Below are 25032 nucleotides of genomic sequence, written 5' to 3' on the forward strand. Positions count from 1 at the left end.
AGAGAAGAGAGAGAAGAGAGAGAGAGAGAGAGAGAGAGAGGATAGAGAGAGAAGAGAGAGAGAAGAAGAGAGAGAGATAAGATAGAGAAGAGAGAGAGAGAGAGAGAGGAGAGAGAGAGAGAAGAGAAGAGAGAGAGAGAGAGAAGATGAGAAGAGAGAGAGAAGAAGAGAGAAGAGAGAGAGAGGAGAGAGAGAGAGAGAGAGAGAGAGAGAGAGATAGAGAGAGAGAGAGAGAGAGAGAGAGAGAGAGAGAGAGAGAGATTCCATAAATTAACTTTTAACAAGGCACACCTGTTAATTGAAATGCATTCTACCTCACGCCAAGAGTGTGCAAAGCTGTCTTCAAGGCAAAGGGTGGCTACTTTGAAGAATATAAAATATATTTTGATTTGTTTAACCCTTTTTTTGGTTTCTCCATGATTCCATATGTGTTATTTCATAGTTTGTCTTCCCTATTATTCTACAATGTAGTTAATAGTAAAAGAAAAACCCTTCAATGTGTAAGGGTGTCCAATCTATTGACATCATTTAGATTTTGTTCACAAGAATTTCTAGGGGTGCCAATAATTGTGACACGCATGTTAGATTCATATGATATTTTGAGTATAAGATCGAGCTCATAAACAACAATTACATTTTCCCACAGACTTTTTTGTTAATATTTATGTAGGGTACCAATAATTCATGATGATACTGTACATTGTCCAGCAAAGGTGTCCTATTCAGATGTCTTAGCCCACTGTGCGACGGTTTTCCTCTTTACCTTGTTCTCTCTTTGCCCTAAGAAGCTCTGCAGTCAGACTACAAAGTGAATATAATAACAGTAGCACCTTGTTGCATATTTACCCCCGCCAAGCCGCACTACATCTTGACACAATGCTCGCTTAACACGGAAGCCAGCCGCACCAATGTGTCGGAGGAAACACTGTACACCTGGCGACCGTGTCAGCGTGCACTGCCCCGGCCCACCACAGGAGTCGCTAGAGCGCAATGGGACAAGGACAACCCTACCGGCCAAACCCTCCCTTCATCCAGACGATGCTGGGCCAATTGTGCGCCGCCTCATGGGTCCCCTGGTCGCGGCCGGCTGCAACACAGCCCGGTATTGAACCCAGATCTGTTGTGACGCTGCTAGCACTGAGATGCAGTGCCTTAGACCGCTGCACCACTCGGGAGGCCTTTGAGTTGTTCATTTTATAATTGTTTATAATTACAGGCATGGTGAGTCTCTAGAGTATTAGCTGTATTTGTTTGTTTCATTTAGCTCCTTTTTCACATGTAATCTTAATAAGAACGAATGGGGACAGGGCATTTCTGATGAGGGCATTTCTCTCATGTAATTGCTTTTTCGATTGAAGGTAATTCATTCTTTTTTGCATGTTACCGAATGCGTTCTGTTTATTTTGTTTATTTCCTATGCCATTGTAAATGTTTTGTAGTTATAAAAAAATCTAACATCTCTTGGTAATAGTAACTTTGCATAATGTTAAGTGGCCTTGATAAGTTTTTGCTTGGTCAAATCAAACCAATTTTTCTCTTCCGCAATCATATTGCCAGGATCCGTTCTCAGGTCATTCCCAGAAAATAAGTGTTACCAGTAGTTATATTATACTATAGATTTAGTATTGTGTGTCACTAACCAGGTTTCCATTCAATGTTTTTATGCGCTTAAAAATAAATGTCATGACAGGCCTGATAGAAACAGCAAATTTGAATACACTAGATAAGGTGATCTTTTTGTCGGTAAAATGAACTATGTGAGGGAAGGCAGTGGAAATGTTGATATAATATCCATCATATGGAAGTTAACTTGGAGACACGTGATGACATGCTGTGTGATCCTCCCACTACAACGTCACTGGTGAAAGTGGAAGGTGATGAGCTTTGACAAATAAAAAGAATCTTTCTATTTTTTCCATTCTAATCTCATGTAGGCTGTACCTGCACTGTGTCGACGAGCTGTTGGCTAGAACACGCATGCCAATACCAGAGTGGGCACATTCACAATATAACGCAACATTTTCTGTGACAAAAACATCAGCGGAGTTGAAAATGCGATGGAAACTATTTGACATGGGAATTTAAATGCAGAAGTTATGTGCACTGTGTCGTCATGCACAGACGTATCAGCAATAGGTCAATTTGATGGAAACTCATCTCTGGTGGGAAAATGCTAATATTTTATTTATGCAGATTTTGGAATATTCACGTAAATCTCTCACCAATTGGATGGAAACCTAGCTATAGCAACTCCGTGTTGCCTTGGGCTTGTCTAGCACTTTCCTGTACAGGAGTAGCCTACGGCACAATCTGTCCTATCTCAATTTCATATTGCTTTCTCAGTGTCCGACTGCCTCAGTCTGTGCATGGCTATCTGGGGAAATGGCATTTGAGACTGGACTAATCTTCTCGTAGCATGTTATCTGACCATGTCCGTGTATTTGTATTCACAACGTGACATTTGCTCACACAATCGGCTTGTACTAGGTGCACTGGTAATCCACTAGTGTGAGACTGAGTATTCCTGCTGGCCAGCCAACCTCTCTTTATTCCATCCACACTGTCGGGTGAATGGCACTTTGCATGTATTATCAATTGCGTGTTGATTGGATATGAGTAGAATTAACCGTGCATGAATATCTAGTGTTTTGAGTTGGGTTAGAGTTTGGTTTGATGCCGAGGATGATTAAGTGTCCTTTTAAATGGACACACATGGATGTTCTTGGGAAAATATTGTATAATGACTCAAATGGGGTGTGCTGCAACTCAAGCGAGAATGACAGAATCAGACCTTGTCCATTACTGTATCTGTCACTTTCCTTAGAATGAAAATGACTTGAAGTTGCTGGATGTCAGGGCTCAGGTGACAGTCAGTTTCCTTAGAATGGAAATTACTTGAAGTTGCTGGGTGTCAGGGCTCAGGTGACAGTCAGTTTCCTTAGAATGGAAATGACTTGAAGTTGCTGGGTGTCAGGGCTCAGGTGACAGTCAGTTTCCTTAGAATGGAAATGACTTGAAGTTGCTGGATGTCAGGGCTCAGGTGACAGTCAGTTTCCTTAGAATGGAAATGACTTGAAGTTGCTGGGTGTCAGGGCTCAGGTGACAGTCAGTTGCCTAGGTTTTCCTTTGTGTTGAGCCAGGACACTGCTAGTGTTTAAACACTGGGCAGGAAACTTCGTTTTCATTTGTTTATCCTTTGAACACATCCAGTAAAATATGTTGTTATCGATACCACACCATTCAAAGTGTTAATTACCATCTTATATCCATTCTGCCAACATATTTTCTACTAGCAATATACAGTAGCCTATATTTTCACATGCAATTTGAACTAACAACTTGCTTGGCGAATGAGATGCGCTCATCCATCTGCTTTGTTTGAGATACAGAGCAGGAGAGGTTCAAGAGCAGAACATATACCAAGTCTAGCTGAGAGGTTAAATCTAGATCTTTCCCCGTCCTGATGAATGAAACCTCATCACACTGGACACTGATGGAGCAGCCAATTGATACATTTATGACAGACTGCATCCCCCTTATCAGGCAAAGTGCTATAGATGTCAACAAACGGGTCAGTGAAATATCCCACAGTAAGTGTGAGCTTTGCCATCAAGATCGGCTCTGTCTCCATAAATAACACAGGAGTTGATCCCTGTCTGAGTGAGCGGAGCATATTGGAGAACAGTTTATTATTTCATGGGCTACCAGTGGTGATTGGGCTGACTGCTTTATCTCTGAGCTAAGGCCTATGCATTGGTTCTGGGAGCTAACATGGGGTTTTAGGTCTCAGGAAGGGGTTTTCACCAAACTAGCTCAGCTTCATATGCAATCCTGGCCTTTTTAGCAAGCAAGTAATTTGAAGTATATCATGTAATTTTGTCCTGGTGCCTTCTAGCTTTGTTACTGAAAAGATGAGTGTACCTGAAAGTGTTAATAGTTAATAATATCCTTTGTTATGACACTTTAAACTCCTATAAAAAAAAACATATATTCCTTAATTTAAGAGATTCATTGTTCCCTCATCTAAGTGTGACAAAGAGGATCTTAAAAATTGTGAGCCAATCTCTCATCTCACTCAGATCAATGAGAGATTTCAGATATGTATGAAAAACGGTGGGGCCAAATGATTAACATGGATAGGATATCACAGTTCCTTTTGAACATGATGCCTTTCTTGTCAGTGGAAATATCAGACGCTGGAATCACTAGTGTTTTACTCACGGTATTTACTCATCTTAACCAAAGATCCCTGACAGGCTGTCTGGGAGCAGACTCATCAATCAAACGTCAGGTTATATTCTACACCCACACAGAAAGCCTTTGAATCCTTCTCTAATTATTCACAACATTAATTATGTGTGTGTTGGTATAACCACATTGCTTATACTGAGTAATGGTGGGTCTGACAGCTGAGTGACCACACACTGGCACCCCAGGGAACTCCGGCACGTCGTTTTGATGTCAGCTGTCTCGTCTGTACCCCCAAAATGTCCCGTTTTCAATCCTCTCCCACAAGAACTCTCTGGGTTCTTTTTTGTCATTGTTTGCTGACGAGATTAACTTTTAGAGTTGTGTTCTTTTAGTGTTGTGCTGTGTTCATCTCAGTTTTATGTGAAATACTTGGCACATTGGTACAGATTGTGTGAGACACACTGTCATAGTGTAGTTATATTTGGATTGACGACATGTCGCACTACCTCGCTCTCAAGAATCTAGTGGTCGAGACATCTCTCATCGTGTATAATACATTATGTTGTGATCATAATGCATCATGAGACTTGTTATAAGCATGTACAATACCTTAATGTCCAGTAGCTTAGATTTCTTGTCATGAAATTCCAACTGTTAATACTTTCTACCTATGTTATACAAGGTCATAAGAACTGGTTGTTGGGGAAAAACAAACCCTTGAGTCTGTGGCACTTGTCTTTTAGTGACGTCCCTTCAACCCAGTCATACAACCCCACTATCTGTGTTTAAGGAACTGGGCGTTCTCCTCTTAGTATCCTGCAAGTCAGCAGTTTACCAATGCCAAGAAAGTGCACTTTTGATCTTGAGATGAGCGAGAAAATCAAAGGGAATTATTAATAAAGCATCACAAGAATGTTTTTAAAGAGTCACTGCCTGCTTTGATGTCAAGTCTTGCAGTTGACGAGGTTTCCCGCCCAGAGGTTTCCCGCCCAGAGGTTTCCCGCCCAGAGGTTTCCCGCCCAGAGGTTTCCCGCCCAGAGGTTTCCCGCCCAGGGGTTTCCCGCCCAGGGGTTTCCCGCCCAGGGGTTTCCCGCCCAGAGGGTTCCCGCCCAGAGGGTTCCCGCCCAGAGGGTTCCCGCCCAGAGGGTTCCCGCCCAGAGGGTTCCCGCCCAGTGACATTGGGCCCTGCGGAGTATTCAACCATCTGAAGTCATCCCTGTTACCATCAGTTGTGAATGGATTTTTCGATACAGCACTCTGATGTACTTTCATGAGATCGTTTTGCGGCACGCTTCTGACCGTTTCAGGAGGGAGGTCGTTGATAAAACGTTATAGTGGTTGCTAACTGCCTGTTAGCAACCACTTCTTGTTTTTGGCAGTATTTGCTAAGGTATGAGGACATAGGTTAGTCAAACATGAACTCATCTGTTTTCCTTTTCACTTTGACTAGATTGGCCATATTTTAGCATCATTACTTTTACTCTATGGCAGCTGGAAATGGCAACATGAACACAAATGACCATGTTCGTCATCAAAACGCTGCTCTTACTTGAGCTAGAAGCAGTTTTATATTGAGAATAAAGTTATGACCATAAAATTCTTCAGAAGCTAGACTGAACGTGGTACAGTGTAGTCCATTATAGAGAAAATAATAGTTCCTGTTAACCCTTTACACCTGTGGGAATTGGCATTTATGGATAGGGCTTCTTACAGAAGAAATATGAAATGCATAAGCCTGGTAGCAATTGAAAGGGAACAGTTTGTCGATGATGGGATAATTATTACACCACATTTGAGGACACAACAGTTCATCTGACACAAGGCTGAATCCAAACATTACACTGATTTTATGTGCATTTTACATTTACTGTACTTTACGCCACATTTGTTGATAATGAATTTGAAAATACTCTGGATACATTCAGTAACATGATAAGCATATTCCTGGAAAATGTGGGTTAGGTGCAACATAAGACAAACAAATGACAAGGGTCTGAGTGAGAGTACTAACTGGTGTCTCCCAAGTGGCCACACACCTCTCCAAAGTGTGTACAGTAATTTCAATGCACTTTATGACTTAAAGAAGAGTCTTAAGCTATAAGGTGCTTTTTTGAAGAATCCTAGCTGTGCCGTTGAGGAACTAGAGCAAGCACATTTGCAGAGTGGTGTTCCAAACAAAACTGATATCACACAATTATTGTTGTTTACGTAATTCAAAAACGACCCATTTATAAATCGCAACCTGGGTCAGGTGGGAATCATTTGAAAGCTTGTTCTATTGCCAACATGACTAGCTAAATTATGAAGAAGGATCTTAGTGTTAGGCTTTCACAAGGCAATTCAGAGAAACAGATTGATTTTGTAATCATAGAAAGGAGTAGAGTGCATTAAGGTGCGTGTTCGGCGACAAATTTTCTTCACAATAAACAAACGAGCTCATTCTGTTCAGAACAACCTAGAGTATGACAACATGTCATCTTGTAACTGTACATTAAACATAGTGATCATAAATGTTGACGCTGTATACGACATAAGTTTTATGATATGGAAATGTGATATGCATATTTGGACTCACGGGTGTTTTTATTGCTTGTATGACATCAAAAGCAGTATTTATTATAATCCTTAATCTTTCAAAATACATAGTCCTCTTAATTTACATTTCCCTCACTCAAACAACAAAACATTTGCAAAAGTTGCCCAATGAGAGGGAGGGATGGGGCAACGCTTGCTGTGCTCAAGTTCAGAATGGCTTTCAGTCAAAACCCATAGAGAGCTGTGAAGTACAGAGCCAGCAAACCAGACCAGGGTTTGAGAAGTCAATGAGAGAATTCAAAAAACTATTCCCTAGTTGTTCATTTTCTTGAACTCTAAAGACGTAACCCAGATTCGAGCCAATGTCTTAAATAGCTGAACATGTTATTACTCCAACCTCATGAAAGTGATAAACTGATATGTTGTCATTGTCGTCAAAAGCAACTTTATATCAAAGTATCACTTTATATTTGACGGACCTGCACATGCGCAGTTCGGCGCGAGATGGCCGTTTGAACCGATGACGAGCTTACCTAGCCAACGGCGCCAACAAGTGTGATCGGGGATTTCTATTGGAGAAACTGTTTCTACATATCTTTATACCTAACCATCTTTGAGTCCGTTTTGCAAGACCCTAGGATTCGGGTTACATATCCACAACCATTGGAGGCTTGGGAGTCCCGCCTTAACACTTCTCACTGTTTGGGCTCTGTCAACTTCTGGGGAAGCATTGGAATGATGATTCTCCCGCATCGAGTCCCATTCTTCTTAGACAAACACAAATGGTTTTATCGAATTTAATAAAAATAAAACAACTATTTGTAGATGTGAACCAAAACCACTTTGTGTTCGCAGATGGACAAACTTTATATTAGATGAAAGCTAAGATCGTAGCGAATTCGTAGAGTAGCTAGCTAACTCTCTGCTACATTAACGTTCGGAGGGAGAGAAGTATGAATGAAGGCTGTGCACCAGGAAATGAGGCGGACCACTAATAACTATCAAAACAAATGATTAGAGTAATAAGGCAGCTGAAATCTTATAGCATGTCAAATGTACATTTGGTTGTGAGTATAACTGTAAATTTCCCCCATTCGTTATGAATAGGTTGTTCATAGCATGACATTTTAAAAATGAAATTGACTATTTTTCATAGGATTTACTATGTTAGTTCACACTAGTACAAAAGTGCAAACAACTCTTAGATAAATTATGAATATTTCCCAAAAGCCAAAAATTGTAAGCCTTATAGCAGTATATGGCATTACTAGGTACTGTTCATCGCCCTCTCATGAAAATATGTTATATACAGCCATACACTTAACATTAACATCGAACAGGTGGCTCGACTCTCTTCACAGCTTGTTTTATTTTTAGTAAGCCTATTGGCACAAGTAAAACAGCTCCTCACTTGTGCTTTCTGAAGACTCAACCCAAAACCCAGTTTGTCAAGTAGATTCACTGTATGTATGTGATATTACTTTTCTGCAGATTATGTCTGTGGAAGGTTTTGTTTGACTGATACAGTAAGATGTGTTTATTCAGTAACACAACATCCTCTTTTGAAGTCTGTTTTTCTCAGTGAGAGATGGAGGAAGCAAGAGTTAAAAACAACTATGAACTGAAAAGAGTTCTTATGCGTTCAGTCAACAGTCTCTGCAGCCTGCACAGCATGATAGCTGGCTATTTGACCCTACCAGGAGCTGAGAAAGTCTGTAGAAAATGGATTGGCAACAGCTTTCTCTTGAATTGCTCATTCTATGATATTCTGTAGACATAGCTGAGAGGCATTGGAATAATCGTGGATAATATTCATGATTATTAATCATGTAAATCTAGCAATTTCTTAATATCTTAAAATGTTTAAATATTTCAGTCCAAATAGTTTTCAGCTAGTGATTAACATTAGGAATGTAGCGGTGGATAAGAACTTGTGGCATTGTACATCTAGCTGCCATATTCCACTGTCATACCATCTAAACATGACAAGATTTCCAATAAGGTTTTAGCTTTGACTTCGTCTACTCTTTGTCCTTCAGCAAGTGACCATTCATAGACTGACCATACCACCCTGCATCCCTCTGCTGGCTTGTCTCAGCAGTTAAATAAGGTTGGATCTTGGTCAATCCTTGGATGGGAGACCAGGTGCAGCTGTAGGCTCTGGGTCCATCTATTGTCAATATCTGCGCCAGCCTCATCCTACCCTTATCCCAGTCTCTTCAGTGAAGTCTCTCCCCAGACTCTCCACCCCCGCCTTGTCATTACTCTGTAGATGAGAGCGCAATAGGGGCACCGCGTGACCCTAGTCTCTCTGACAGACCCCCCGCCACGAACCTAAACGTCATAGGTCATCCAATCTGACCCCAGACACAGCAGGAGCTTAGCCAATCACAGGGCAACACCCGAGTCATTAATCCTCCCTCCTTTATGACATCAGTAGGAGGGATGGGAGAAGGGCAACTTCTGCATCACACTGTGCTCTCACATTAGCTACAGAAACACCCAACCATAATAACTTTCAACAATGTTGGATGAGAGGAATGCTGGAAAAAACTATGGATTAAAATGAGGTCAGTCAGTGAACTGCAGTCCAATATCACAACACATTATATTAAGCGAGCGTCACAGTAAACCACTTGGTTAGGATAGTGGATGTTTTGAATGCATCTTTCATCCCTTTGGAGACTTTTGATCCTTTGTTTTACCATTCATGCTTAACAGTGATGGTTCACTCTTCATTCTGTTTAAGGTCATGTTTTGGATCAAGTTTTTCTTCCCTTTGGAGAATATTGATAGTTTTTCTTACTCATTCAAGCTCAACTAATGAGGGTCCATTTTGAATGACTGTTTTATCTAGGACTTCTGGGTGGTATTATGATATCACCCATAGAGGTCGACCGATTATGATTTTTCAACGCCGATACCGAATATTGGCGGGCCAAAAAAGCCGATTATGATGATTTAAAGAAAATGTGTGTGTGTATGTATATATATATGTGTATATATATATATATGTGTATATGTGTATATATGTGTATATATATATGTATGATATAAATTCATTCTAAAGCGGTTCTTTATTCTAAAAAAAAAAAAAAAGTTACGGTAAGCTCAATAGTATATTACATGTTAAATAACATAAGATGAAACAAATTAAAGTACTTTGAAATGCCATAGTTACACTTAACATTGAAGTAAATAGGTGCTCCCTATGTTAAAACAAATGCATATATATATATATGTGTATGTATGTATGTATATATATATGTGTATGTATGTATGTATGTATATATATATGTGTATGTATGTATGTATATATATATATATATGTGTATATATATATATGTGTATATATATATATGTGTATATGTATATATGTATATGTATATATATATATGGTGTATATATATATGGTATATATATATATATATATATATATATATATATATATATATATATATATATATATATATATATATATATATATGGTATATATATATATATATATGGTATATATATATATATATATATGGTATATATATATATATATATGTATATATGTATATATATGATATATATATATGATATATATATATATATATGTGTATATATATATGATATATATATATATATATGATATATATATGATATATATATATATATATGTGTATATATATATGATATATATATGATATGTGTATATATATATGATATATATATATGTGTATATATATATATATGATATATATATATATATATGTGTGTATATATATATATATATATATATACACATATATATACGTATATATGTATATATATATATACATACACACACACACACACAGCTCTGAAGTGACAATGATACTGAAGAGTCTGCTTAGGAGACAAATACTCTCAACTGTTTGAATAATAAAAATAGAGTTTAAGTTACCTGTGATGAATGCTGAAAACATTGTAATTTCTATATGCAGGAAATCCTATTTTAATAATGGGCATGGTAAGAATTGACTACCAAAGTGCGAGTCATAATTCCCATGACACCTTCTAGCAAAATCTGAAAAGCGGTTCCTTCATTTATTCCATAGGATATTTTTAGATTAACTTAAAATAAGGTCTGTGTTTTGGTTTAGGCTTACACCACCTTGCCAATTGTATAATTGTGTAGATATCCATAGGATATAACTCTGATCCATATAAGCGAAGATAAAAAAAATTTGTAGAGTGGATTTATGAAAATATGTTGACAAACGTTACCTAGTGAGATTTACACGGGTATCAAAACGCCGAGGCGGTTTAAGCACAAAACACAGAGCTTATTTGAAGTAGATCAAGACATTCTCTATGGAAGACATGAACGGTAAAATTACGAAGGAACCCCTTTCAAGTTCAGCCGCAAGTTATTACAGGAATTATGACGCGTCGACTATTTCTCTCTAAACCATATACCTTTGACTATTATGAGCCTGCTGCTGCCTACCACCGCTCAGACTGCTCTATCAAATCATAGACTTAACTATAATATAATAAACATTAGGTCATTAATATGGTCAAATCCGGAAACTATCATCTCAAACATTATTCTTTCAGTGACATACGGAACCGTTCCGTATTTTATCTAATGGGTGGCATCCATAAGTCTAAATATTCCTGTTACATCGCACAACCTACAATGTTATTTCATAGTTCCGTAAAATTCTGGCAAATTAGTTCGCAACGAGCCAGATTCTGTATACCCTGATTCTGCGTGCAACGAGAACTGACACAATTTCACCTGACACAATTTCACCTGGTTAATATTGCCTGCTAACCTGGATTTCTTTTAGCTAAATATGCAGGTTTAAAAATATATACTTCTGTGTATTGATTTTAAGAAAGGCATTGATGTTTATGGTTAGGTACAGTCGTGCAACGATTGTGCTTCTTTTGCAAATGCGCTTTTGTTAAATCATCCCCCATTTGGCGAAGTCGGCTGTCTTTGTTAGGAAGAACTAGTCTTCACACAGTTCGCAACGAGCCAGGCAGCCCAAACTGCTGCATATACCCTGACTCTGTTTGCAAGAGAAGTGACACATTTTCCCTAGTTAAAAGAAATTCATGTTAGCAGGCAATATTAACTAAATATGCAGGTTTAAAAATATATACTTGTGTATTGATTTTAAGACATTGATGTTTATGGTTAGGTACACGTCGGAGCAAAGACGGTCCTTTTTTGCGAATGCGCACCGCATTGATTATATGCAACGCAGGACAGGCTAGATAAACTAGTAATATCATCAACCATGTGTAGTTAACTAGTGTTTTGATTGATTGTTTTTTTATAAGATAAGTTTAATGCTAGCTAGCAACTTACCTTGGCAACGTAAAGCAGGTGGTTAGAGCGTTGGGCTAGTTAACGTAAGGTTGCATCCCCAAGCTGACAAGGTAAAAATCTGTCTTTCTGCCCCTGAACAAGGCAGTTAACCCACCGTTCCTAGGCCGTCATTGAAAATAAGAATGTGTTCTTTAACTGACTTGCCTAGTTAAATAAAGGTAAAAAAATAAATAAAATCGGCAAATCGGTGGCCAAAAATACCGATTACCGATTGTTATGAAAACTTGAAATCGGCCCCAATTAATCGGCCATTCCGATTAATCGGTCGACCTCTAATCACCCATATTACTATTGTTATGGATCACGTTTTTCTTCTGTTTGGGTAATATAGGCAGTCTTTCTTACCCATTCATGTTTAACTTTGAGGGTTCACTCTTCACACGTTGTTTAGTAGGTTTTGGATCAAGTGTAACTTTCCTTTGATAGTTTTCCATTCTCACTCATGCGTAACATTGAGGGTTCACTTTGAATGTTTCTCACAGTTTCTGTCTAGCAGTTTCCGATCAAGTCTGTCTTCCCTATGTAGAATATTGACAGTTTGTCTGTACTCATTCATGCTTAACTTTGAGGGTTCACTTTGACTGTTGCTCGCTGCTGTTGCCTAGTATCAGATCAAGTTTTTGTTCCCTATGGAGAATATTGATCGTTTTTCTTAGCGTGAAAGCTGCAGTCTGACTGCTATTCAGTGTGGTTGTCTGGGTGTTCTGTTATATGAGTACCGTGTCTCACCCCGCAGTGATTTCATGCACACTGATGTGTCTTCACACCATATGGTGTAGTCTAGCCTGCATGCTTACAGGGGTGTTTGCTTTCAGAAATAGCACCATTTGCACTGTTTGAGTTTTGCATACTGTCTCACAGTATCAGGTGTGACTAAGTAGAATAAACAGGACGTGAGTCTTCAGTTTATTTCTTCAAAGTGTATTTTCAAACACAACCCAGTGAAAAGAATTATGTTTTCTCACACAAAGGTCTTTGTCAGTAGACCAACTTCTGTAAGGGATATAGTCATGACTTCAATGTAAAGTATTTTGTGTCACAATTCACAGTAGGCCTAAGTCTACAGTATGTACTTTGAATCTTAAGGGTAATCTCCACAGGTTTTTACCAGGATTTGTCATAGTGAACCAGTGTGTCAGTGAACCAGCTAGACCGGACAGTAGATGCCCACTGTGATTTGCTATGCTGTAATTGGTTAGAATTCACATTAGCGTTAACTCATTCCCTTCTTGAAATTAGTGATGTGAACCGCGGTCATGTTAGCCAATGAAATGGTGTCCTGGGTGCACAGGAGCCAGCACAGGGGGGCAGACATTCAGCACTAATTGATGGCAATGGGGAGACGGGCTTAGTTAATTTTCTGCTGACTAGAAGAACCTTTAAAGACATCTCTTTAAACACTGCTGTCTCATCTCTGACAAAGGGATCTCACACTTACTCTCTATGTATTTCTTGAACCATAGTTATTTTAGGTATTGTTGAGTATGATTGTTTAGTGCAGTGACATACTGCAGAAGGGGTTTGGAATGAAACGAGTTACAAATGGAATTGTTTGGGTTTTAGTCCTGTAATTGTCATGTGGGGCTGGGAGATATGGCCTAAAAATCACATCTAGATTTTTTCCAAATTTATGGGCAATTCACGATATATCTATTTTTTTAATGTTTTCTCTAAATACGCATTTTTGTACAATTTAAAGGTCAAATTAGCTGCATTTCAAACAGTCAAATAATCTAAGGAATTCAGAGATTGTGAGGTTATACCTAGCATAAGCCTTCCACAAATGAATCAAAATAGTTTAACCTGCTTTTTGTTGTTGTTGCAATAGACTTGAACGCAAGATCAGTGACTATCTATGAAAATGCCCTTTATTAACAAGAACCATGCATTATGCACATTTCCTAATAACACACTTTTTGTAGCAGGCATTAGGATATAGAAAATTAACACCGGTCTCATCAATCGCTCAAGTCCACTTGCTAGTGATTAGCCAGCTAATCCTTATATAAGGAACTGCCAACTTGTTTTCATTCTGAGAAATACGGTAGGCCAATTGATTTCAACATCTGAACAAAGTGGACAGGCTAACATGCTTTTCAAACAGTTGGAGACAGACAGGGTGTTTTCATAATTCAACTGTTCAACCTTGTGAACCTTTGCCCCAGTCTGAGGGCCTGAGCGCCCTGGAGCAGGTTTTCATCAATGATCTCTCTGTACTTTGCACCGTTCATCTTTCCCTCAATCCTGACTAGTCTCTCAGTCTCTGCCGTTGAAAAACATCCCCACAGCATGACGCTGCCACAACCATGCGTCACCGTAAGGATGGTGCCAGATTTCCTCCAGACGTGACGCTTTGTGTTCAGGCCAGAGAGTTCAATCTTGGTTTCATCAGACCAGAGAATATTGTTTCTCATGGTCTTGAGTGCCTAAAGGAAACTTCAAGCGAGATGTCATGTGCCTTTTACTGAGGAGTGGCTTCCGTCTGGCTCCTCTACCATAAAGGCCTGATTTGGTGGAGTTCTGCAGAGATGGTTGTCCTTCTGGAAGGTTCTCCCATCTCCACAGAAGAACTCTAGAGCTCTTTCAGAGTGACCATCGGGTTCTTGGTCACCTCCTTGACCAAGGCCCCTTCTCACCTGATTGCTCAGTTTGGCTGGACGGCCAGCTCTAGGAAGAGTGGTTCCAAATTTCTTCCATTTAAGAATGATGGAGGCCACTGTTCTTGGGGACCTTCAATGCTGCAGACATTTTTTGTTAGCCTTTCCCAGATCTTTTCCTCGACACAATCCTGTCTCGGAGCTCTACGGACAATTCCTTCGACCTCATTGCATGGTTTTTGCTCTGACATGCACTGTCAACTGTGAGACCTTATATAGACAGGTGTCTGCCTTTCCAAATCATGTCCAATCAATTGAATATATCACAGGTGGACTCCAAGTTGTAGAAACATCTCAAGGATGATCAATGGAAACAGGATGCACCTGAGCTCATTTTCAAATATCATGGCGAAGATTCTGAATACTTATATAAATAAGGTATTTTTATTTTTTATACATTTGCAAAATTGTCTGAACCTGTTTTCGCTTTGTCGTTATGGGGTATTGTGTGTAGATTGAGGAACATTTTATTTAATCCATTTTAGAATAAGACTGCAATGTAACAAAATGTGGACAAAGTCAAGGGGTCTGAATACATTCCAAATGCTCTGTAAATGGGAAGGTGCACACAGCACAGAGGAGTGAAGGTGAGACCAAAAATACAACATGAGAACAAGAGGACATAAACGCTCATGAAAACAAAAAATACCAAAACCTTGATTCTTGCCATACAGGAATTTGGAATGTTGCGCAAAAACATAAATTATAATTCATTTGATATATCGCCCAGCTCTAGTGGTAGTGGAAATTCTTGTTCTTCCACGGAATCTGGAAGCAATTGAATGGAAATGCCAATCAAGTTGACACCACATACTGTAAGTGCTCTTGAGATTAGTGCAAAAGTGCAAACGTCCTTTTATGTATGTACACCTCAGTGCAGTTCCACAGTCGCAAATCAAATATATTCTGTTCACTTGCTCTGTGTAGTTACAGGCTGGTTTAGTTAGTAAACACATTCACCGCAGCAGTCTCTATCCAGCCATTGACCATATCAGGAAATGACAGCACCTCTTCACTGTAAATGCTCCCATCTGCTGGTATATTAATACTATTGCATTTCCCCAAGTGCACACTGCATAGCTTGGTGTGCATTTTTGGGAAACCTGTTAACTTTTATTGCGTTTTCAACACATTGAGGCCTGCTTTTAAAGGTGCCGTATTCAAACTGTGCATAATGATGAACACACTACTTTTATGATATATACCAATGTGAATATTTAAAGGAAATAGAGGCAGTTTTTGTCCAATAAAGGGTATGATTTCTGTGGATTCAACATAGCCTGTAAACATATTCAGATCATCTCAATTGATGAATGAAACATTAAGGATAAATATTTACGCAAATGCTTATTATACATTTTTCACATACATTGACGGGTACAGTAAATACAAAGCTGGCATGGATCAAAGTGCTTAATCCGCTCGGGTGGCCAGTCAATTAAAGTATTGTTGATCTTTTCCCCGTTGCAGGGACTGCTATGGTACAGTACAAACCCCGGCTGGAGCTTACTGTAGCTTTTGTCATTGTTTTCCTGAGGAAAAAGCTTTGTCTATGCTTGTAATGGTCAAGCAATTAGCCTCTTCTGGGGCACAGTAATTCTGTGATTTGCATATGGCCTCTGACGAGAATGTGAATTGGTTCATTATTAACTTTGTGAACCAGTGCTTTTTATCTTGAGGGACTCAGAAACTGGGTCAGCGTCTGGAGCCAAGAAAGTGAAGTTATGCTTTGGGAGTGGATGAATGGACACTCAGACAGGGTGGTGTGTCTGCGTGCGCAGATCATCGCTTTTATTTTATTTTTTATTGAAATGACTGACAAATAATGCACATCCCATTTAAGTGGCAGAGGTAGCTAATAAAATAAATTATCCGTTGTCGCTGGAAAGGCTAGTCACACAGTCAGAACTGTCTGAATGTCAATCTATGACCTATATGTAGGTCTGTCAATACAAAAGCATCCATTTAACATCTTAGTGTTTTCAGGTTTTATGTCATGCTGTTTAACAAAGATATTGTGTCAACATTTAATATATTTTGTCCTAATCTTTTTCCCCTTTTTTTTCATTTACAGAAGGAGCTGAGTCTTCCAAGGAGAGGAAGTTTGTAAGTTTAAACTGGTTCTTATATTAAACACAGTATTTTTGTGCAGCTCTTGCAACCTGCATACAGTATGTGTGTTATCCATGGAGCCAAAGAAGGGAATCCTGTTCTTTCAAAAATGACTGACGGGTCAAGAAGTGCATGTTGCCATCTTTTGAGTCCATAGTAAAATGTTTAATTCTCATGCACCTATTTTCTGATACTCTGAAGAAAAAATATATTCTAGATGTTTAATTTGAACAAGTAAATTAATTAGAATAAAGTCTCAATTAGAAGCAAACCTTTATTTAAATAGCTAACTAAGCCAACCTCATCGGGCACTCAAATTAAATTGCATTTGTAGGTACAATATTTGTAACATAACCAACCAGTGCAAAATTGGTTTCAGTACTGTGATATGTTCCCTGCCGTCTATTGGCCTTTGAACTGATCCTAATGAGATGCATGCATCTCACTGACCCCTAGACCATTACATTGTTGAAAATTCTTAATGGGAAAAAATGACTGAAGTAATCTCCACTGTAGGGTTGATCAATAGTATAGTACATGGTTTATAGACACTAGGGTTTATACACGTTATATACACTATAGCAGCTATTATTATTCCCAAACCCTCAGGGGTACGTGCAATTTATTTGGGGTTATGCCAAATAAAAAGTGTGTATTTATAACACAATTTTTAAAAATTCTTCACATTTTCAAACAGTCCATTTATATTTTCCAATGGGGCTATACATTTGGGTGAGGTTTTTTTCTCGCCTCAGTAGCCTAGTTTCACTGCCAAAAATAAAATTAAACCATCTAGTGTTCAGCAAAATAACAACACAATGTCAAATACAGGTAGCCTAGTCAAATAATTACCATCCAATCACAACCTGTTGGGGATAGGGGGCAGTATTTGCACGGCCGGATAAAAAACGTACCCGATTTAATCTGGTTACTACTCCTGCCCAGTAACTAGAATATGCATATAATTGTTTGATTTGGATAGAAAACACCCTAAAGTTTCTAAAACTGTTTGAATGGTGTCTGTGAGTATAACAGAACTCATTTGGCAGGCCAAAACCTGAGAAGATTCCGAACAGGAAGCGCTCTCTCTGACTAATTCTTGGCCTTCTTGATCATCTCTAACGAAAACAGGGGATCTCTGGCATGACGTGACATTTTCTAACGCTCTCAGAAGGCGCCAGAACGATGAATGGTGGCTTTGCAGGCCCTGGCTAAAAAACATTAGCGCATTTTGTAAGTGGTCGATCTGAGGACAATGAGACTGGAGGCGTGTGCACGAGCCGACACCATGTTTACTTTCTCTCTCTTTGAACGAAAACAACGACTCCCGGTCGGAATATTATCGCTTTTTTACGAGAAAAATAGCATAAAAATGGATTTTAAACAGCGTTTGACATGCTTCGAAGTACGGTAATGGAACATTTTGATTTTTTTGGTCACGAAACGCGTCGGGCGCGTCACCCTTGTTTACCCTTCGGATAGTGTCTTGAACGCACGAACAAAACGCCGCTATTTGGATATAACTATGGATTATTTTGAACCAAACCAACATTTGTTATTGAAGTAGAAGTCCTGGGAGTGCATTCTGACAAAGAACAGCAAAGGTAATCAAACTTTTCTAATAGTAAATCTGAGTTTGGTGAGTACCACACTTGGTGGGTGTCAAAATAGCTAGCCGTGATGGCCGGCTATCTACTTAGAATATTGCAAAATGTGCTTTCACCGAAAAGCTAATTTTAAAATCAGACATAGCGAGTGCATAAAGGAGTTCTGTATCTATAATTCTTAAAATAATTGTTATGTTTTTTGTGAATGTTTATCGTGAGTAATTTAGTAAATTTACCGGAAGTGTTCGGTGGGAATGATAGTCACATGCTAGTCACATGCTAATATAAAAAGCTGGTTTTTGATATAAATATGAACTTGATTGAACAAAACATGCATGTATTGTATAACATAATGTCCTAGGATTGTCATCTGATGAAGATCATCAAAGGTTAGTGCAGCATTTAGCTGTGGTTTAGGTTTATGTGACATTATATGCTAGCTTGAAAAATGGGTGTCTGATTATTTCTGGCTGGGTACTCTCTCGCGGGAATTCCACTAACGGTCCGTAAGTACCCAAATGTAGCTGCTGCTCATTCCATTTGCTCGAAAATGTGTAATTGGTTAAAAAAAAAGTAAGACACATACCAGCTCTACTGGTAGTACTGCTACTACCAGCACTACTACACCTGCACCTGTCGACGACACAAGTTGTTCTGCTGCCACGAGCACATCCAATGCTGCATCAGTAATTCTACATTTGTTGTTAGCCCAGCTAGCGTGGACACTGACAGTTGTGAATATGATGTAGCCGAAGAGCTACTTCCCCCTTACCCGGGAAAGCACCGAACAACATCGAAGAGGCTCAAATATGATGAGAGCTACATTGATTTGGGGTTCACTTATATTGGGAGTAGTGCCTTTCCTTAGCCACGGTGTGTTATATGTGCAAAGGTACTATCTCACAACTCGATGAAACCTTCACTCTTGCACAGACATTTAGAAACAAAACATGGCAGTTTTTGAGTGAGAATTCAAATGACTTTCGAGTACTAAGACATGTATAAAAGCAACGGATACCATTAATAAGAAGGGGCTAGAAGCGTCTTATATGGTGAGCTCCCGAGCCCCATACTATTGTGGAGGACTTCTTCCTGCTGCCGCGGATATGGCTGGGACAATGCTGGGGGAGAAGGCCAAAAAACTATACAGACAATGTCTTCATCAAACAACACTGTTTCACGACGTGACATGTGGCAGGAGATGTTTTTTAACCATTACTGCTTTGCATACAAGCCAGTGAATTCTATGCGTTACAGCTGGATGAGTCAACAGACGTGGTGGGCCTGGCACAGCTCCTGGTATATGTCTGTTACGTTTATGGGGGGTCAATTAAGGAAGACATCCTCTTCTGGAAACCAGGACATCATGAGAGGATATTTTTAAGTACTGGACAGCTTTGTGACATCAAATGGACTTTGGTGGTCAAGATGTGTTGGTATCTGTACTGATGGAGCAAAAGCCATGACAGGGAGACACAGTGGAGTGGTAACGCGCGTGCAAGCAGTTGCTCCCGACGGCACTTGGGTACACTGCAGCAAGAGCCTCTCAGTGGATGCTGCAAAGGGAATGCCTGACAGCTTGAAAGATGTTTTGGACACGAGTGAAAATGGTTCATTTTGTTAAAGCAAGGCCCCAGAACTCTCGTGTATTTTCTGCATTATGCAATGATATGGGCAGCGACCATGTAACGCTTTTACAACATACAGAAGTGCGCTGGTTATCAAGGGGCAAAGTATTGACATGTTTTTTTTGATTGAGAGTCTAGCTTAAAATGTTCTTTACTGACCATCATTTTCACTTGTCTGACCACTTGCATGATGACGAGTTTCTCACACGACTGGCCTATTTGGCCGATTTTATTTTTGTATTTATTTTTTTCTCACCAGAATGATCTCAATTTAGGATTACAGGGACTCTCCGCAGCTATATTCAATGTGCGGGACAAAATTGAGGCTATGATTAAGAAGTTGGAGCTCTTTTCTGTCTGCATTAACAAGGACAACACACAGGTCTTTCCATCATATGTTTTTTGTGTGCAAATGAACTCAAGCTTACGGACAATGTCAAATGTGATATAGCAAAGCATCGGAGTGAGCTGGGTGCACAATTACGCAGGTACTTTCCCGAAACAAATGACAGAAACTGGATTTGTTATCCCTTTCATGCTCTGCCTTCAGTCCACTTACCGATATCTGAACAAGAGAGCCTCATCGAAATTGCAACAAGCGGTTCTGTGAAAATTGAATTTAATCAGAAGCCACTGCCAGATTTCTGGATTGGGCTGTGCTCAGAGTTTCTTGCCTTGGCAAATCGCGCTGTTAAGACACTGATGCCCTTTGCAACCACATACCTATGTGAGAGTGGATTCTCGGCCCTCACTAGCATGAAAACTAAATACAGGCACTGACTGTGTGGGAAAATTATTTTAGACTGACCCTCTCTCCAATACAACCCAACATTGCAGAGGTATGTGCATCCTTTCAAGCACACCCTTCTCATTACCTGTGGTGAGTTATTCACCATTTGATGAGCAAATAAGGTTCAATATGTAAGATGGCTAAATAAAGAGCAAAATAATTTATTATTATTTGTACCCTGTTCCTATAAGAGCTCTTTGTCACTTCCCACAAGCCGGGTTGTGACAGACTCACACTCATTCTTATTTTTAATAAATGTATTGAATAGTGTGTGTTTGGCACGCTTACAATGATGGCAAAACACAACATTTGAGAGTGCTGACTCTGGTGCTAGAGGGGGTACGCAGCTGGAGGTTGAATGTTTGAAGGGGTACGGGACTATAAAAAGGTTGGGAACCACTGTACTATATAATAGGGTCGATAGACGCTAGAGAGACGCTAGAGGGGTTATGGTGTCTGTTGGAGTTAAATTAATTACTGAAAATATTGTGACCTTTTGGTAGAGAGGCAGGTCGCCAGTCTTAACCACACGATATATGGAGTAGGATGAATCTGCCCCTCAGTGTTTCCTCCCCCTAATGGTTACGGTAAGGAGTCAAGCAGGACAAGCTGATTCTAGATCTGTGCCTGAGGGCAACTTTTACCTGGAGATTGTCCCTGAAAGGGATCCAGATTGGATTAAGTCAGGTGCTATGTCTGCCTGCCTCAGGCCAGGGCAAAGAAACAGCAGGAGCACTATAGGATTACAGGTGAATGGTGTCGACTGTATTTTCAACAGGACCTGATCTGGTTACGAATGCCGATAAAGCCTCAATATAAAGTGGGATTTGAAAACACAAAAAGGCGTCACCCAGCTATTTGTTTCATTTAGGAATATCACAGTCCAACAGGTATAGTAGTCCTTAGCTAAAGGCCTCCTGTGTATTTCATGCCTATTCTGATGGGCTTGTGTGGCAGGTTTCAGTGTGACATGCATTATGATGGGGGAATGATTTGACTGCAGAGGGGAGTCACGAGATGATCCACCAATATGTGTCAGGGGACCGCTTTCGAAAGCGCACACAGTGTCTTTGGACCCAAGGGGCCTCTATTGCATCTGGTGTCCATGGTGATTGGCTTTGACATCATATTGACCCCTTTTTTTTCTCCCTTAATGTTGTATTGAAGAATGTCAGTGTTGTCCCGTTTATGGAACATGTGGCATTTGTTGAGTGATAAAATGTACGTTACTGAACAAGATGGTCTACCTTTAATCGATGCTTGAGTTGAACCCTTGACTAAAATGTCTTATCTATTCCTGTCTGACTTCAAGAAATACTTGAAAATTTTAAGAGTTGATGCTCTCAAACAAAGCTAGGATTCAATCTCAAGCTTTTACAATGGAACGTGAGGAAGGGCATTTCAACACTTCCTTGTTGTGGTGGTTTAGATGTATAGGTTTGATTCCTAAAAGAGACGTCAATGTATCACTTAGACAAAAGTCTGACTTGCAGTGCATTCGGAAAGTATTCAGACCCCTTCACTTTTTCCACATTTTTCCACACATTCTAAAAAGGATTAAATAAATAAAAATTCCTATAAATCTACACGCAATACCCTATAATGACAAAGTGAAAAAACGTTTTTTAGAAATGTTTACAAATTTACAAAAATTAAAAAACACCTTATTTACATAAGTATTCAGACCCTTTGCTATGAGACTCAAAATTGAGCTCAGGTGCATCCTGTTTCCATTGATCATCCTTTCCAAATTCAATTGATTTGGAAAGGTGTACACACCTGTCTATATAAGGTCCCATAGTTGACAGTGCATGTCAGAGCAAAAACCAAGCCATGAAGTCGAAGGAATTGTCCGTAGAGCTCCGAAACAGGATTGTGACGAGGCACATATCTGGGGAAGGGTACCAAAAATATTCTGTCGCATTGAAGTTCCCCAGGAACAGAGTGGCCTCCATCATTCTTAAATGGAAGAAGTTTGGAACCACCAAGACTCTTCCTAGAGCTGGCCACCCAGCCAAACTGAGCAATCAGGGGTGAAGGGCCTTAGTCAGGGAGGTGACCAAGAACCCAATGGTCACTCATCAGAGCTCCAGAGTTCCTCTGTGGAGATGGTTGTCCTTCTGGAATGTTCTCCCATCTCTGCAGCACTCCACCAATTTGGCCTTTATGTTAGTGGCCAGACAGAAGGCACTCTTCAGTAAAAGAGTTTTTAAAAATGCACCGAAAGGACTTTGACCAAGAGAAACAAAATTGTCTGGTCTGATGAAACCAAGATTGAACGCTTCGGCCTAAATGTGAAGCGTCACGTCTGGAGGAAACCTGGCATCATCCCTACGGTGAAGGATGGTGGTGGCAGCATCATTCTGTGGGGGTGTTTTTCAGCGGCAGGGACTTGGAGTCAAGTTAGGATAGATGGAAAGATGATCGGAGAAAAGTACAGAGATTCTTGATGAAAACCTGCTCCAGAGATCTCAGGACCTCAGACTGGGGTGAAGGTTCACCTTCCAAGAGGATCGGCAGAGAAGAATGGGAGAAATTCCCTAAGTACAGGTGTTTCATGCTTGTACCCAAGAAGACTCAAGGCTGTAATTGCTGCCAAAGGTGCTTTAACACAGTATTGAGTAAAGGGTCTGAATACTTACGTAAATGTGATATTTCCGGGGGGGGGGGGGGGGTTATATAAATTTGCAAACATTTCTTAACCTGTTTTTGCTCTGTTATTATGGGGCATTGTGTATAGATTGATGAGGGGGAAAAACGATGTATTCAATTTTAGAATAAGGCTGTAACGTAACAAAATTTGGAAAAAGTCAAGGGGTCTGAATACTTTCCAAATGCACTGTATGTGCTCGTAACTCCAGTTTGTGTTAAGCCCGAGTAGTGCGCTGTATAATGTTACAGCCATTGGCCCGGTTTACTTCTGTGTCTAGAGTTTTGGAAAACACTTCAACAGTGTCATTTGACAACTGGCTACTTCACAAACTCCTGGGTGCTTGGGTCAACTACTGCCCCGCTATTTTCTCTCCCATTCTTTGTATTCGTAGGCAGCACTTCCTGTATTTGTTCCATACAGCAAATATAGGCCAGCTACACCTATTTGTTAAAGGTACAATGGAGAAAAAGTAGGCTAGAGCGACACAGAAAATCTGAGGGGGAAGATCAATTTCACTTTACTCTTTTGGAGTTGGTTAAACATGAGAGAGTGTATTTCAATAATGCTTTATTGATGCATATGTCCAGCATTAACAAATAGTATTTCGATAAATCTCGGTCTGGGTGTTGGTGATTTATGACATGTCCAATATGACAAACCTATCATGTGTATGGTTGTCTGTCTCCAGTCGTCGGTTGTGTTGACAGCGTCGCTGTGGGGGCCAGAACACAGCCGAGAATGAACACCCAACAAAAGCAAAGTTCATCAACTCAGCAGGACAATCAGCTAGCTGTTTGACAATAACAATGACTCATGTTCATTGGAGTTCGACTTAAAAAAAACAAGGATTGTTAACAATGTGCTTGGAAATGTGTTAGTATTTATTATGGATCCCCATTAGCTTCTCTTCCTCGGGTCCAGCAGCATAAGACAGTGACATGCAGTTTAAAATACTACGTGAGATTACATTTCATTTTACCCAACACATTCAGTGTGTACCCTCGGGCTACCACTCCGCCACCACATATTTAAAATGCATGTCCACGTGTGTCTTATGTGTATGTGAGTCATAGATTTATGGCACCAATTCCATTGTAAAGAGGTAGCCTTGGACATGGAAGAAATGTGATACTTACTGTAAGAGAGCCACAGAGAAGAGGTGAAAAAGAGGAGCACAGACATTCCAATTAACTAAAGTAGAAGAAAGCAAAAACTATATTCCCGGATGGAATATTGCTGTCATTTCATTTAAACATGTTTTAAGACAAGTGAATGTATTTTGTCCTTTTTACTTTTGCCCTTTACTTTCTCAGTTTTTCTGCATCTATATCAATTAGAGGTCGACCGATTATGATTTTTCAATAGCGATTATTGGGGGCTCAAAGAAAGCCGATGCCGATTAATCTGCCTATTTATTTATTTGTAATAATGACAATTACAACAATACTGAATGAACACTTTTTTATTTTAACTTATTATAATACATCA

At 39.6% G+C, this 25032-nt stretch overlaps 1 protein-coding gene across 4 annotated transcripts in view; it reads left to right on the plus strand.

The window, feature by feature from the left end:
- mast4 (microtubule associated serine/threonine kinase family member 4) overlaps positions 1 to 25032 on the plus strand; it is a 166596-nt gene that overhangs the window by 68572 nt on the left and 72992 nt on the right. For all 4 annotated transcript variants that reach the window (XM_029709662.1, XM_029709663.1, XM_029709664.1 and 1 more), the window contains exon 4: positions 16829 to 16860. In XM_029709662.1, the coding sequence (XP_029565522.1) occupies positions 16829 to 16860 (32 nt within the window). The remainder of the gene's footprint in view (positions 1 to 16828; positions 16861 to 25032) is intronic.

This window comes from Salmo trutta, chromosome 23 (assembly GCF_901001165.1).
Source record: "Salmo trutta chromosome 23, fSalTru1.1, whole genome shotgun sequence".
Taxonomy (NCBI): domain Eukaryota; kingdom Metazoa; phylum Chordata; class Actinopteri; order Salmoniformes; family Salmonidae; genus Salmo; species Salmo trutta.